Genomic DNA, 17494 nt, shown 5'->3' on the forward strand with positions numbered 1-17494 from the left:
TGATCTAGTGATCACCAGTCAGTGTGGTTTAATATAAGAACTGTGAAAGAGTCCCACCACACAAAAACAAAAGTTTTAGATTTTAGAAAAACAGACTTTTCAAAAATGAAATTAGTCATAAATGAGTCCTTATCAGACTGGAACGGATTACATGGAGTCAGGAGAAATGGGACTACTTAAAAGGTGCATTATTGAAGGCAACAGAAAATTGCATTAGACTTGTCAGTAAAAGCAAAAAAAGGAGGAGACCACTGTGGTACTCAGCAGAAGTGGCCCAAATCATTAAAAATAAAAAGCTAGCATTTTGTAATTATAAAAAAACCCAGAGCAATGAAGATAAGGAAATCTACAAGATTAGGCAGAGAGAGGCCAAGCAAGTTATAAGAACTTCTAAAGCGCAGGCAGAAGAAAAACTAGCTCAGTCTATGAAAAAAGGGGATAAAACATTCTTCAGATATATAAATGAAAAAAGGAAATTAAAACAAGGAATAACTAAATTAAAACAAAGGACGGAAGGTATGTAGAAGAGAATAAAGGGCTAGCCGACTGCCTTAATGAATACTTCTGTTCAGTTTTTACAAAAGAAAAAGGAGAAGGACCTCCACTAGAAAGAATGACTAATAAATCGTTTGATGCATGTATCTTTACAGAGGAAGATGTTCTAAGTTTGCTGTCTAAGGTGAAGACAAATAAGTCACAGGGGCCTGATGAGATACACCCAAAATTATTAAAAGAGCTTAGTGGTGAGCTGGCAAAACCGTTAACAGATTTATTTAACCAATCATTAGTAACAGGAGTCGTCCCGGAAGATTGGAAATTGGCAAATGTCGTGCCCATTCACAAGAAAGGTAGTAGGGAGGAATCGAGCAACTATAGACCAGTGAGTCTGACATCAATAGTAGGCAAATTAATGGAAACCCTATTAAAGGATAGGATTGTGGAACATCTAAAATCCCATGGATTGCAAGATGAAAAACAACATGGGTTTACTTCAGGGAGATCATGTCAAACAAATCTTATAGATTTTTTTGACTGGGTGAATAAAATAATAGACTGTGGAGGTGCAGTAGACATCGCATATCTAGATTTTAGTAAGGCTTTTGACACTGTCCCACATAGAAGACTTATCAATAAACTGCAGTCATTGAGCATGGACTCCCATATTGTTGAGTGGATTAGGCAGTGGCTGAGTGACAGACAACAGAGGGTTGTAGTCAATGGAGAACATTCAAAACAAGGTCATGTTACCAGTGGGGTTCCACAGGGATCTGTACTGGGACCGATTTTGTTTAATATCTTCATAAGTGATATTGCAAAAGGCCTCGATGGTAAGGTTTGTCTTTTTGCTGATGACACAAAGATATGTAACAGGGTTGATGTTCCTGGAGGGAAACGCCAAATGGAAAAGGATTTAGGAAAACTAGAAGAATGGTCAGAACTCTGGAAACTGAAATTTAATGTGGATAAGTGCAAGATAATGCACCTGGGGCGTAAAAACCCAAGGGCAGAATATAGAATATTTGACACAGTCCTGACCTCAGTATCTGAGGAAAGGGATTTAGGAGTAGATATTTCAGAAGACTTAAAGGTGGGAAGACAATGTAATAGAGCAGCACGGAATGCCAGCAGAATGCTTGGATGTATAGGGAGAGGTATAAGCAGTAGAAAGAGTGAAGTGCTTATGCCGCTGTACAGAACACTGGTGAGACCTCACTTGGAGTATTGTGCGCAGTACTGGAGGCCATATCTCCAGAAGGATATAGATACTCTAGAGAGAGTTCAGAGAAGAGCTACTAAACTAGTACATGGATTGCAGGATAAAACTTACCAGGAAAGGTTAAAGGACCTTAATATGTATAGCTTGGAAGAAAGAAGAGACAGAGGGGATATAATAGAAAGTTTTAAATACATAAAGGGAATCAACTCGGTAAAGGAGGAGAGCATATTTAAAAGAAGAAAAACTACCACAAGAGGACACAGTTTTAAATTAGAGGGGCAAAGGTTTAAAAGTAATATAAGGAAGTATTACTTTACTGAGAGAGTAGTGGATGCATGGAATAGCCTTCCTGCAGAAGTGGTAGCTGCAAATACAGTGAAGGGGTTTAAGCATGCATGGGATAGGCATAAGGCCATCCTTCATATAAGATAAGGGCCGGGGGCTATCCATAGTATTCAGTATATTGGGCAGACTAGATGGGCCAAATGGTTCTTATCTGCCGACACATTCTATGTTTCTATGTTTCTATATGCCGGCTTTTGGCCGGACAAAAAATACTGCATTAAGCATTTTTTGTCTGGCCGAAAGCTGGAACATATGTTGGAAAGCAGCTGGATCCCATTATAGAGAATGGCGACCCAGCAGTGCATGGTGTTATCCAGCACAGTGAACTCCAGCAGTCTGTTCCTCTGCTGGAACAGACTGCCAGAGTTTATGTCTCTGGCCTTCATAAGTTAAAGGGGTTTTTCACCAGTATTTTTTTAACATATAGCTCACAGGTTGTAAAAGAAAACAAAAGCCATACTCACCCAAACTGCTACCCGGGGATGCCATTTTTGACACTGCTCTGGTCTTTGCTGCTCTGCACTTCCTGATACCGGCTCAACATACAGGAAATGCCAGGAAAAGCCAGTTCAGCCAATCATTGGTTGAGGCAGGTCACCACTACATCTGGTGATTGGCTGAGCTGGCCTTTCCTAGCACTTCTGGCATGTCAAGCTGGGAGCAGGAAGTGGAGAGTAGCGACAACTGTAGCAGTATCAGGGCAGCAGCAGAGGATCAGTGAGGGTGAGAAGGGCTGATCCAGATCAGAATCCCTTCTTCAATGGTTCATGATGTTTATGGTTTTATACCCTTTATTCAGTTAATTTTGCAGCATTTTGCAGCACACATTTCATACTAACCAGTGGTTAGTATTTTGCCATTTACAAAATTTAATAGAGATGAACAGTTTTTTCCCTTCATAACAATTATGCGAAAATGAAATAACTAGGAGCCTATGTTTTGTGGTGTGACAACATAAGAGTTTATGCCCTTAAAGGGATTGTCACATCACGGACAACCCCTTTATTATGCTATGCAAAAAGCATTTATCATATAGACAAAGTTAATACTGGATTTTTTTAACTTATGACCCATTCTCCTGATAGGTATCTGATCGGTGGGGGTTCGACACCCAGGGAGAAGGCACCAGAGCTCGCAGTAGCACTGTGGCCATCTCTTAGGCCACCAAGCACAGCGCCATACATTGTATAGCGGCTGTGTTTGGTATTGCACCTCAGCCTCATTCACTTCAATCGAACTGATCTGCACCTAGGTCATGTGACTAATGAACGTGACGTCACATGGTCTAGGCAAAGCTGGAGAAGCACTGATGCCTTCTCAAACCGCTGATGGGAGGGGGACCGGGGTATCAGACCCCCACTGATCAGATACTGATTAGACCAGACCAGAGGATAGGCTCTTAGCAAAACTACACATTTTTATCAGCTTATTACCTGAGGACCCATGTAACAAGAATGAATTGTCTAAAATGGAAAACCTCTTTAATAATAAGTTTGCAAGTTCTTCAATGGGAGTTCACATATTCTACAGGAAACCTTTAGACTGGCCTCAATAGACTACACAGTCTGAAATGATCTTGGAGAAACTTGCTGGAGACAGTTAATCCCATAGCTTACTCGTCCATGTCCTGGCAAGGTTTCTTCTAATGTCTTATACTATCTTAACAATATACTGATTGTTAACATACAGGGGCTGTCCATAAGACATTTTTTAGCTATATCTATACCATAGTTCTAAACATATTTTATATTTACACTTATTGGAAAAAATGCTCTTCTGCCCAGATATCCCAGGAATTAAGTCAGTATAGTGTCATCTGCTCTTTCTAATGAACCTCCTTTTTGTGTCCACTTCTGTAAATGTTCTGAGGTGGACACACATGCTCAGTCTTACATCTCTCTGCTTCTCTGGGTATGCAGAGTAATCCCCGGTGTGGTTAGCTAACTCCTTCTGAAACCGCGGGGTCTTTTCTGCTTCTTAAAGGAGATGCTGAGCAAGTGATGAGAAAGTGGGATGGTGTTACTGTAATTGCTGAGGTGGACACAGAAAAGCTGTGCAATAGGAACAGCAGGTGGTGGTATTCTAAGGTTATTCATGGAATACCTGCATTTTTTAAATAAGTGTAATACAATTTTTTTTATAATTATGGGCTGGATTTAACTGTAGACACTATCTTTTGTGGGACAACCTCTTTAGGGATTTTGAAACCTTGAACATCTACATGTATATACAGCACAGGCATCAATAGATACATACCAAGCCGGACAAAGTACTTTCCGTTCTGTCTAAAACAATGGGCTGCACTTATGACCCATGCTGGATAAATCAGGACTCCACCGCAGTGAAACTTCTTCTCAAAAAATATGAGAGCCTGCAAACACAAGAAGAATACATGGACTTATTTTACTAGTATGGTAAAAATATTGTTAAGTGCATTGTTTTAGTGGAGGCACAAATAATTTTCTAAAAATGTTTTTCTATAATTCATCTATGGTACAAATTTTCGTTGAGAGTTAATTGTTTGTTTTTAACGTGGGGTGCACGTGTGGTAATGGCGGCACTGTATGGTTTCTTGTAACTTTTTTCTCAGTTGTTAAAATCCACAGGAAGTAAATGTTTTTGTATTTCCTTTAATCTTCTCATTTATGACCAATACAAGCCCATACAAGTGACTGGGGACTTAGGATGGATGATTAAAATAACATTTCTCACCTCAAGAAAGATGTGGATAAATTACAGCTGGCTCCTGAATATACAAGTTCGGTTTTTGCTGGAGACAACATTGCCGTCATTTGCAACCAATTTATAAAAGATGTAATAGAAAAACTGGGCACTCTCAAGATATTAGAACCAAACTGAAGTTTATTAGTGTTTGAAACAACATTAAAAACAACTATAAAAAGCATATAACCCACGTGCGCCACATTCACATTGTCTATTAATTTATAAAAGATGCTGCACAATTTTTATTAATTTGTTGCACTCTTAAATATGTCTCAGTTGATTCTCCTATTTTTAGTGGAGTGCATTTTTAAAAATTTGAAATTCATGAATCTGTTTAAACAGGGGTTGTCTCACTTCAGCAAATGGCATTTCCTCATCGTCCTCAGGCAGCACAGAGCGGGATATTCTGTCTCCAACCTAGGACCAGCCCACCTAGAATACTAAATTTGGTTCCATTCACACGACAGTAAGTGTTTTTCAGTCCTCAAATTGCAGTACCGCAAAACATGGATACCAGCTGTGTATGTTCTGCATTTTACAGAACGGATCGGCCAGCCATATGATATAAATGCCTACTCTTTTCAGTGATTGCGGACAAGAATAGGAAATACTCTATCTTTTTTGCGGGGCCACAGAACGGAAGTACGGATGAGGCAGGACCTGGATGAATTTTGCGGACCCGGAAATACGGTCGTGTAAATGTACCCTCAAGAATTAGCATAATGAATTGCTGGTACTATATGAACCCTCTGTTACAGCTAACTCATGTGTTTTATTTTGTCCATATAACTTATGGTCCGTGGCAGCGGAATCCATTACGGAATTCTTAGATAACCCGAACCTTGTACGCCGAAATTGAAACACAAAGTTCGCTCAACACAAAATGTGAACTGATGTTTGGAGGACATGCTATGTGAGTTGCCTGCAGTAAATACAGATCTAGCAATGTCAGTTGGTTCAGACTACACTATGTATATTATTTCCTACAGTATTACAGGTAATGTATATTGATCCTGCAGTACGTTTAGTTTCCTGAAGCAAATACTAACCATATAATGGGTTGGTTCAGTGCAATAAGTACAGACTAAAATTACTTGAACGCCACCGGGGTGTCCATGGCTGCGATTGGATAGCGCTACAGCCTGGGAGAAGGAACGCCCAGGGTGAAACAGGGCAGACTCCGTCTAGTAGAACCAATTCAGTGAAGATACCGGAGGACACAGCGGGCGAACAGAGTGGCGCCCAGGGATAATAGTAAGTGCAGTGAGATCCCTGGGCGCCGCTCTATGTAGCCTGATAATTATCTTACAATGTTTGGACCGATGAAAGGTCCTCTTTAAGTATATTAAGTATAATCCAAGACACAGGAGTGTCCCTGGCATTAAGTATAATTCATGCCACAGGGGTGTCCCTGGCATTTAGTATATTGCAAGCCACAGGGGGCCATGGCATAGCAATATTACACTCCATTGTAGGTGTCCCTGGCAGTGTAAGACTTCTTGCACAGATTTTGCAGGTCTTACTGCCATCAAGTATGTTTCATGTCTTGGGAGTTTCCTCAGGATCTGGTGTTTTGTTTGCTGAGGAGTTTCGCAGGCATCTCTTAAAATTTCTTGCCGTGACTGCCCCCCAGCTTCCATTACTTTTACTCCGGACTGGCATCAGGTAGATTCTTAGCCTTAAGGGATTCTCTAGTCTCTTGTATTTTGCTCACCATGGGATCCCTTGTGATATTGTCTTACCAGGGGGTCTCCTCTAACGTACGAACGCTCTGTAAAACGCCCCAAGTAGTACAGGAGCCTCTTTGGGGCGTATTGTCGCGTGTATTGTGGCAGTTTTTCATTGGATTAATCACACAAACGCGCGTACTACGCGCGTTTCCAAAATACAAAAACATCCCAAAATACGCCTCAAAAACACCCGATAAAAACGCCTGTAAAAAGCGCTTATCGAATACGCTCAGGTGTGAACCCAGCCTAATACCTCTGTTACCATTGTAGGATCTGTTGGTGTCTCCTAAACTTGTAGATTTTACAAGCTTTTGTTTTCTTTTTATCAGCTACTACAGTGCAGACAGGGGAGTGCTTGGCATTTCTGGGGCCCCAAGCAAAGTTTAGCTAAACACAATTATTTACCCAGAAAACTAGTACCAGACTGAACAGTTCTTATTGATAGTAGGGTCTATTGTGTCCCCCAGTGCCCCAATATCAATATCAACAGTTATGTACAGTCTGGTACTAGTATGCTGCCTATGTGCTATACAAAGAAGCAGCAAACTAGTACTAGGCACCAATTATATTGATATTGGGGCACTCAGTGGCAGCAGACTATTACCAGGTTGAACTATTCATATTCATATTGGGGCAAATTGGGTGCCCAGATACCCCAATATAAGTATGAACAGTTATGTCCAGCTTGGTACCAGTCTGCTGCCTGTGTGCTTCATACAGAAGCAGCAGACTAGTACCAGGCACCATTCATATTGATATTGAGGCACTTAGGGGCAGCAGACTAGTATCAGGCTGAATCATTCATATTAATATTAGGATACATTGTGTGCCCACGCATCCCAATATCAATATGAATGGTTGTGTACAGCCTGGTGCTAATCTGCTGCGGCACACAGGAGCAGTAGATATTGGGGCACAGGGGCAGGCTGCAGGATAGTGCTATCAGTATTCATAGTGACCATATGAATGCTGGTAGTAGTATCGTCATGCAGCCTGACCCTGTGCTGTGCCCCAATAAATATCAATATGAATGCTGACAGCACTATCCGGCAGCCTGCCCCTGGACCCCAATAAATATCAATCACTATTGTCTGGAGCCTGGGCTAAAGCTCCCTACCTCCGCTCCTGTGCTCTTTACTCCGGTAAAGGCATAACGCTTGGACGTCGTGCGTGGTGACATCATACGCATTGCGTCCAGGCCTTAGTGATGTTTAAAGGGACTGGCGGTGGTTCCCTTGTTTCCATAACTGTATGTGTGCGGCCTTTAGGATGCTTTGAAAGATGTGGCACTATCTTACTTGTCTGTCAGGAGACCCAAGGGGGCCCCACGCAATTGCATGGTTTGTGTGGTGGTAAAGACCACCACTGAGTGCAGTCTGCAGGGCTATATGAGCTCTTGTTCTCTGTTATCATCTTACTTTCTGATGATTCTGACAGGATATGCAGCTGCCATCTTGCTTTCGTTTTATCAGCCATTGGGCTACAGTCTGCAGGGCTACGGTATATAAGCTATTCTCTATTGTCCCGTTTTCAGGGAGTTCTCACAGGAGATGCGGCTCTCTCCTTTCTTCCTTGTTATCAGCGTTATGCAGTGCAGTTTGCAGGTATATGAGCTATTGTTCTCTATCGTCACGTTTTCAGAGGGTTGCAGGACAGGTTATGCAGCTGCTTTCCTGCTTCCTTCCTTACAATCGCTGATTGCTTCACCATTGCTCTTGGGTTTCTGATATTTCATATGTTTTGTGTATATAACCTGACTTCCAGCGGAGCTTCGGTGGAAGAAACTGAGGTCTTACACAGGTGGTACAGTTGTGCTTCTGCATTTTACCAGTATTATAGACATGGTTCCAGGTTCTTCTGGTTTTACCAGTGTTATAGCCATGAATACAGGTTCTTCTATATTAACCAGTGTTATAGACATGGATCCAGGTTCTTCTGCATTTACCAGTGTTATAGACATGGATCCAGGTTCTTCTGCATTTACCAGTGTTATAGCCATGGATCTAGGTTCTTCTGCATTTACCAGTGTTATAGCCATGGATCCAGGTTCTTCTGCATTTGCCAGTGCTATAGCGATGGATCCAGGTTCTTTTGCATTTAACACAGTTATAAGCATATATCCAGGTTCTTCTGCTTCTCCATTAGGGAGATTTTTCTTTCATCATTGGACAACAGTTTTTCACGTTGAGCCTTTACACTAGCTTGCTCTATTATCAGAAGATTACTCCTCTGATTTCTGCAAAGATGGTGGTTCAGCCCAGGAAGAAGAGTGTAATTATGCCGCATGCAGTTTTCTTTTTGTGGACCATGTCTCAGATGGTTGTTTTATCAGCCTGTGTACAAGTCATGCTTAAAACAATAAGACGTGTAAAGAATCTCTATGTCCTGACTTGTCAGAGACAGTTCTCTTTCTGGTGATCCTGTTTTGAAGAGTGAAAAAGTTTGGTTAGGCTTAGGTGGATGCATCTTTCAAATCCTCAGAGAAGATGACACCTTCAAGTTTGCTACATTCCACCGATTTCTGTTGAGCCACAAAGAAGGTTTTTGTGTTGTACAAAAGGAATCCCTGATTAAGATCCATTGGATCCATTCCCACAGTCTTAAAGAATCCCCATGATGGTGGGGGAGGGGAGTGGCCCTGACATGTTACAGGCCATTTTCAGATTTGCCTTTAGTCCTAGGGAGGTGTCCCTGGCATCAAGCGAATGTCACACCATGGCCATGGCATCTGATGTTACATGCTGTTCTGGCTTTAGGTATGCACTCAGGCCTAGTTTCTGATTATTTGGACTAAATTGTGTATTATAAGTGTTCTTATGGAAAACAACAAAGCTTTAAAGTAATGATATAACATAAGGAAAGTGCAGGGTAAACTAAAAAACAACATTGGGTATCAGCGTTGGGCAGGCTTGGTCTGGCCCACCGGGGAGGTGGGGGATTCCTTGGTAGGCCCCCAGTCTCCTGCGCCCGGAGATAATACAAAGGAGTGATTATTTTCTCTTGTTGCTCAGGAGAGATAATTATTGTAGCCACTAGGTGGCAGTATCGCACAGTGATGCAGCCTCCTACTGGTGTAAATTGTACAGGACGCCCCGCAGTATCTTATAAACTTCTGGGGCTGCTGGCAGTGAAGGAGGAGAGGACATGTCTGGCCATCCTTCTGGCCTCCCTGCTGTCAGGAAACTGTGGTTGCTGGAGAGAAGGACTCCTCTGTGGTGCTGGACTGATTTCTCAGGTGTGTGACATTAGTGATCTGTAGGAGACTGTAATGGGGAAATGGGGGATTTGTTTATAGTAGACTCAGATCTATGTATGTGTGCTGCTCTCTGCAGAGTTCAGAGTGACATTGGGGGGACTCTGCCCTAGGTCCCCCCAATGCCTTTGCTTTAGGTGCACCCCCATTAGTGCCACAGCTCCAGATGACCCCCAATGCCCCCACTCTATGCACCCCTAATATTGCCTCTTCTCCAGTTGCCCCCCTAATACCTCTGCTCCAGGATAACCACTATTACCCTGCCTCAAGAGACCCTAATGCCTCTGCTTTAGGTGCACCTCCATAAATTCCCCAACTCCAGATGCCCCCACTCTAAATGCACCGCTAATATTGCCTCTTCTCCAGTTACCCCTGCTCCAGGATCCCCACTACTACCCTGCCTCAGGTGACCCTAATGCCTCAGTTTCAGTTATGACCCTCCGTTTGGGCCCTTTGCTCATGTTGCTTGGGCTTTGTTAAAGGTTATAACCTGCAAAGGTTGTTGGGCTTATTCCTGAAAAATTCTGCACAGTGCGTCACATTCTCCAGTATTGACACGTATGGTTTACATGGCGGTAGTGATGATATTCCGTATTTACAGGCATCACTGCTGCCATGTTCAGAGATACTGGTGGAGTGTTGGAGGATTTAAATGGGTTGTCCAGGTTTTCAAATTATCCTCTCCACACCGTAGGGCATAACTACAGTATATGATTAGTGCGGTCCGATTCTGCGACCCCCACTTATCCCAGGAACGGGTCCTATTCCCCCTTTTTGATGGTGTGGCAGGCCACACATACACCGTGCTGCTCCATTCATTCTCTTTGGGACCACTGGAAATAGCCAACACTGTACTCCGCCATCTCCAGTGACCCCATAGAGAATGGATGGAGAGGCAGGGCATATGCTCGACCTGCTGCTAAATCAAGAAGGGGGATCAGTGGGGGCTCCAGCGTTCAGACCCCCATGGATCACTTAGTTATCCCTGATCTTGTGGATAGAGGATAACTAGAAAAGTGGACACAGGGCCTTTAACAGGCGAGCAATTCTATTTTAGGTTGACACATATTTTGGGACAGATTTTAAATTTTTATTTTATTCTATTTTTTTATACCAAAGAAAGCTTTAAGGATAGGGAATGGGAAAAGTTCCAACATCTATGACACGACAGGTGATAAGTGTCTGATTGATGGGGGTCTGACTGCTGGGACCACCATGATCAAGGGAACGTGGTCTTAAGACCCTTGTATACATAGATTGGCGGTAATGTAATTGAATGTCTCAGCACCCCTTTTTTCATGATCAGTGGGTGTTCCAGCAGTCAGACCCCAGCAATCTGATATTTATCCCCTATCCTGTAGATAGGCAATAGATTATTATAGTAGGACAACCCTTTTAATTATAATGTAGATTATGTACAATATGAGGAGGTTAAGAATTGGTAAATTTCATGCCAGACATTTATGCTTAACCGGGTTAAAGGGTTTGTCTCACTTCAGTAAATGGCATTTATCATGCAGTTAATACAAGACACTTACTAATGTATTGTGATTGTCCATATTGCCTCCTTTCCATCACATTATACACAGCACATATCCGTGGTTATTACCACTGTGTAATCCAGCTGTGGTGGCCGTGCTTTACACACTATAGGGAAAGGCTGGAAGTGCTCATAGGCCAATACCTTTACCTATAGTGTAAAAGTACGGCCACTGCTGCTGGATTACACGGTGGTAATAACCACGGATACATGCTGTGTATAATGTGATGGAAAAGAGTCAATATGGACAATCACAATACATTAGTAAGTACCTTGTATTAACTTTCTCTACATGATAAATGCCAATTGCTGAAGTGAGACAACCCCTTTAAGTGTACTACACTTAATAGGGTTAGGCATAAATGTCTTGGTGTGTGCATTGCATGTTTCCTATGTGTGATTGGTGTGTGCTATATATGTTCTATGTATCAGTGGTGTATATGCAGCATGTGACATATACATCAGTGGCATGTGATCCATGTATAAGTGTCTTGTGTTCCACATCTGTCCAATAAGTGATTGGTGTGCGCTGCATGTGTCTAGTCTCTGACTGACTTAAGTGCAGGATATCCATTTTGCTGTGAATGTCTGCCATCATACTTCATCTTTAATATTTCTGTTATCACTGTAAGTGCTCATGAACACGACCATTGGATGTTTTGCAGTCTGCAAATTGTGGATCCACAAAACATGGATACCGGGTGTGTGCATTCCACATTATGCGGAACAGAACAGCCGGCCTCTAATATAACAGTCCTATCCTTGTCTGTAATGCCGACAATAATAGGGCATGTTCTATCATTTTGCAGAACGGCCATTGAAGTGAAGTGAAGTGAACGGTACAGACATGGAAAAAAAAAAAAAGTTAGTGTGCAGGAGCCCTAAGGTGGGCCCCCAGAATCAGTTACACTGGTGGGCCCTAAGTACCACAGTCCGACACTGGAGTTGGGTAGATATCTGAATAAATATGATAGTAATAGTATTGATGGTATTAATGGTATTGCCTTTAACAATCAAAAGGCATATGATTAAACTGATATTAATGGTTAAAATGTTTTTATTGAAGAAGATATCAATGAAGGAAAAAAATAACAAATGTGTTAGGGTCCATTCACACGTCTGCAAAATGGGTCCGCATCCGTTCCGCAGAATTTTCAATGGGGCCACAAGGATGCAGACAGCACACCGTGTACTTCCGTTCTGCAGCCCTGCAAAAAATAGAACATGTCCTATTCTTGTCCGCAGACACGGACAAGAAAAGGCATTTCTATTATAGTGCCGGCCATGTGAGGTCCGCAAAATGCGGAACGCACATGGCCGGTGTCCGTGTTTTGCGGCTCCACAATTTGCGGACCGCAAAACTGTTGCAGACGTGTGAATGGACCCTTATTCTTTTATACCACAATGTGTTATGAGTATACAGATGTATTAGAACTAAAAGGAAGTGATATATGTTATTATCACATGACAAAGACCTTCCAAAATATTGATTGCCATTGTTTATTTAATGTATCAAGAATGAAGAAGAGGACCATAATCAAGTGTAAATTCCTAAATATATCAGTATGTTTTTGGTTTGAAGAATTATTACGACTTGAGTATTAAGTTGAGTTAAATTCATTATTATTATTATTATTTAGTTGAGCTTAAAGGGAATCTGTCACCAGGATTTTGTGCATAGAGCTGGGGACATGGGCTGCTATTGATGCATATTGATCAAAAAGGTTTTTTAACACAATAAAAGAGCAGAGAGCTGTGGGGACTGGGTATTGCAGATGTGCTAGCGGCCATCTAGCAGCCCATGTCCTCAGCTCTATGCACAAAATCCTGGTGACAGGTTCCCCTTTAATAAAACAGACAGGGACGGATTGGTCATAGACCTCACAGGGAAAAATTCCCGGTGGACTGATGCCCAGGGGACGCCTGGGCCCTCACGGCTGGCCAGTGAAAGTTTTTGGGGATGTATTTTGTGCTCATGTGGGCAGTATTTTGTGATAAACTGTGGTATTTGGCTCTGTTGGGGTGGTATAATATGCCACAATATGGTATTGCTGGCCCTGACTTCCATCAATTTGTACCTGACTACAAAACGGGGCCACTTTTATTATTTTTCCAGGGCCACTCCAAGTTCCCAGTCCGCCCCTGTATACAGACAACTAGATAAGATAAAGAGTTTAGACCTCCATGGCTCCATTGGGTAATGTAATTTAAAGGGCTTCTGTCACCCCACTAAAGTTTTTTTTTTTTTTTTGGTTACTTATAATCCCTATACTGCGATTTATGCATAAATACTGTAATTAATAATTTTGGTTCAGCAGATTATGTTAAAAACGTTACTTTAAAATATGTAAATTTACCTTGCTACCAGCAAGTAGGGCGGCTACTTGCTGGTAGCAGCCGCATCCTCCTATCCTAAAGACGCCCCCTCCGCATGTTGATTGACAGGGCCAGCGGACGGGATCTCTCTCTGCTGGCCCTGTTTGCATTCAAAATCTGGCGCCTGCCCCGTACCTATGTTAAAAGTATGTTTTTAACATAATCTGCTGAACCAAAATGATTAATTACAGTATATATGCATAAATCGCAGTATAGGGATTATAAGTAACAAAAAAAACAACAACTGTTTAGTGGGGTGACAGAAGCCCTTTAAAGCAGTGTTGGATTAACAAAGTTCATAATGGGACATTTGTTTGTTTTGTATAATCCATCTGATGCAGGGGTGGTGGGAAGTAAATGACACACAAGGAGCTTCTAAAACTTATTTCACCCCATCACATTGGCTGACATTGCCATAGATTGAGTTATTTTGGAGTTAAAACCCATGGACTGAGCTATACTGAACTGAATTTATTTTGAAATGGAGTTATTTTTTCTTGAATATGTGGAACTGTTCAAGTTTGTTTTTAATTATATCTTCCAGTGCAGTGCAGGCTGTATCAGCTATTTAGCAGAGCAGGAATGGACATCAGCAGTGCCCAAGTGCTGCCCAAGTTAATGACACCAAGGGTGGTAAAACACAGCTTTTGGTGGCTGGCCTGCCCTGCCACCCAACAAGAAAAGACTTTAACCACTGGTTTGCAATCCTGACAAGGCCTTGCTGCTTGTGCTATTGTTGTCTGAGGGTGGACAGTCAAGATAATTGTCTGCCCAAGACTTCCTGCAGTACACCAATCAACCAGCATATTCCATTTCATGCTCCAATGCTCCCACTTTGTCTTGCGCTGCATTGCAAGGGCTATTTTGCTTACATTGTCACACTGCTAAGCGGAGGCTTAAGCCTAGCAGTGATCTGGTGATGTCACCCTGGCATCAAGTGCATGTCATGCCATGGTGGGTAGCCCTGGCATCTGATATGTTACATGCTGTTTTGGCTTCAGGTATGCTATCAGGCCTAGGATGGTGACTCTGGCATCAAGCACATTTGGATGACCCTGGCATCAAGTGCATGTCACACTATGAGGGGTATCTGTGGTATCTGATATGTTATGTAATCAAAAAGACCCTAATGGCCCAGAATGAATTAATAATTTAAAGAAATCAATAGCCGTAAGCTATGTTAATTCTGTTTGTGGCCTTGTTTATTGTATATAAAATATAACTTTTAATGTTTTTCTTATTAAAACAAATAAAGAAGAAAAAGAAAGCCCTATGTGTAATTAAAACATACAAACAGCATTTAGTTTGGCAGAAAAATGTAAATCTATATTTTTCTCTATATTTTTCGCAGGCAGAGACTGCAAACTCTATACAAGGGGATATTTACAATATTTTTTGTAGCATCACATCACCGTTTCTTCTTTCCGTTCTCCGCTCAAAAATCATGCTCTGAGCGGACACCGAACAGACCCCATTATAGTCTATGAGGTCTTTAGGCTCGTTACACTCAGTTTAGCTCTCAGTTATCTGCAGAATCTGTCCTTTCCGTTCTCCTGCTCCTCAACGGAGCCGGAGCCCACAAGGAGATTGACCCCTGACCTCTGTAGGGGCAGGAACAGAGAGAGGGTTTAAATCCCCCCCCCTCCCACCACTAACACCAGTGTGTCCAAAATTACAGAGACATAAACAAAGGTGGTGAGAGAAAACAAATAAGTCAAGAGGATATTACTTCATAACCTCCAAGATCAAGACCAAAATTTAGGGTAGGGAAAATATGTGCCATCGTGGTGATTTCGTGGAAACTGAATTACCGGTAAGTCTAATTCCGGCTTTCCACCTCATCACCACGACGGCCCACAAGGAGATATAAAAAATTATAAACTAGGGGACGACGACCGCCTGGAGGACTTTACGTCCAAAAGACAAGTCTGAACTACTTGATAGGTCTAGTCTATAGTGATTCATAAAAGTGTAAATGCTAGACCATGTAGCAGCTTTACAGATGTCCTCTAGAGAAGCTCCAGCCCTTTCAACCTGGGAAAAAGACATGGCTTTAGTCAAGTGGGCTATTAGATTGGAGGGGCAAGGGAGGCCCTGGATCTCATAACAAAGAGAAATGGAGTCCTTAATCCATCATGCTAGAGAGGACTTGGAGGTCTTCAGACCCCTATTCTTACCTGAGAATAGGACTAACAGGTTATCGGTTTTACGGAATTCTTTTGTAACCTTAAGGTACCATAACACTGAGCGTCTAACATCTAGTGAATGAAAACTAGATTCTCTACTGTTAGAGGAATTTCTACAGAAGGAAGGTAAAATTATCTCCTGGTTCCGGTGGAAATCAGATACAATTTTAGGGAGAAAACCAGGATCTAGTCTGAGAATGATTCTATCATCGGTAATACGGAGATATGGTTCTTGTATGGATAAGGCTTGTATTTCGCCCAGCCTCCTTGCGGATGTGATAGCAATAAGGAAAGTGATTTTCAGAGATAGGGGTTTAATAGAATAATCTGACAGAGGCTCGAAGGGGGCGAGTGTCAGGCCTGTGAGCACCACATTTAGGTCCCAAGTAGGGATCCGGGACTTTAGAGAGGGACGGAGCCGAGAAGCTGCTTTCATAAATCTTCTAATCCACCAGTGGTTGGCTAGATCTTGATCAAAGAAACAAGCTAGGGCTGAGATCTGTACCTTCAGGGTGGAAGGTCTAAGATCTAGCTCAAGACCTTGCTGGAGGAACTCAAGGATTTTTTGAAAGTTAGGAGGTCCAGAGTTCGGGGCGGGGTTACCGATCCAGGAGCAAAACCTTTTCCAAAATTTCAGATAGATCGAATAGGTGACTTTCTTTCTACTTGCCTTAAGAGTAGATATTACTCGATCGGAGAGACCTTGTGATTTTAGAATCTGGACCTCAGGATCCAGGCTGATAATTTTAGGAAGCTCGGGTTGTGGTGCAGGATTGGTCCCTGATGAAGCAGATCCCTCCTGGATGGGAGAGGCCACGGGTTCTCTACTGATAGATTTTTTAGGGAAGGGAACCAACTTCTCTTCGCCCATTAAGGGGCTATTAGTATTAGAGTTGTATCTTCTTGGTTGAGCTTCTGGATTATTTTGGGAAGTAGAGGCAGAGGTGGAAATACGTAACAGAGGTTCCAATTCCACCGTATCGTGAGCGTGTCCAGCGCCCAGGGATTGTCCCGTGGATCTAGGGAGCAGAACCTTGGTACCTTTGCGTTCTTCTTTGAGGCAAATAGATCTATTTGAGGGGTGCCCCAACTGTCTATCAGCATCTGAAACACGTCCTGGTTCAGTGACCATTTGGTGTGGTCTATTAGCTGTCGACTGAGGTAGTCTGCCTCTACGTTTAGTGCTCCTGTTAGGTGAATTGCGGAGATGGATTACGTGGGACTCCGCCCAAGTGAAGATCTTTTCTGCCATGAACATAAGCTTTCCTGATCTTGTCCCTCCTTAGTGAAAAAGGTACGCTACTGCTGTCGTGTTGTCGGAAAGGACCTTCACATGTAGGCCCTCGAGTAGATCTTCTGCTGCCTTTAACGTTTCCCAAACCGTTTTCAGCTCGCTGAAGTTGGAGGATTGAGAACGAGTTGTTGGCAGCCAGGAACCCTGAAAATAATGATCTCCCACTTTTCGCTCCCCCATCCTTTTTCGCTTGCGTCTGTTAGGACTTGATTGTAAGGAGTTTTCTCCAAGGAACTCCTAAGGAGAGGTTGTTTGCGCTCGCCCACCAGTCTAGGGAGGCCTTTACTGTTGGAGGGATGAACACTTTGTGATTTAAGGAGGTCTGCTGT

At 42.5% G+C, this 17494-nt stretch overlaps 1 protein-coding gene across 1 annotated transcript in view; it reads right to left on the reverse strand.

Moving 5' to 3' along the window:
- The window catches only part of PROC (protein C, inactivator of coagulation factors Va and VIIIa), a 100430-nt gene that overhangs the window by 3107 nt on the left and 79829 nt on the right, over positions 1 to 17494 (reverse strand). The window contains exon 8 of the mRNA XM_040427946.1: positions 4319 to 4433. Within this exon, the coding sequence (XP_040283880.1) occupies positions 4319 to 4433 (115 nt within the window). The remainder of the gene's footprint in view (positions 1 to 4318; positions 4434 to 17494) is intronic.

The sequence above is a fragment of the Bufo bufo genome, chromosome 4 (genome assembly GCF_905171765.1).
Source record: "Bufo bufo chromosome 4, aBufBuf1.1, whole genome shotgun sequence".
Classification (NCBI taxonomy): domain Eukaryota; kingdom Metazoa; phylum Chordata; class Amphibia; order Anura; family Bufonidae; genus Bufo; species Bufo bufo.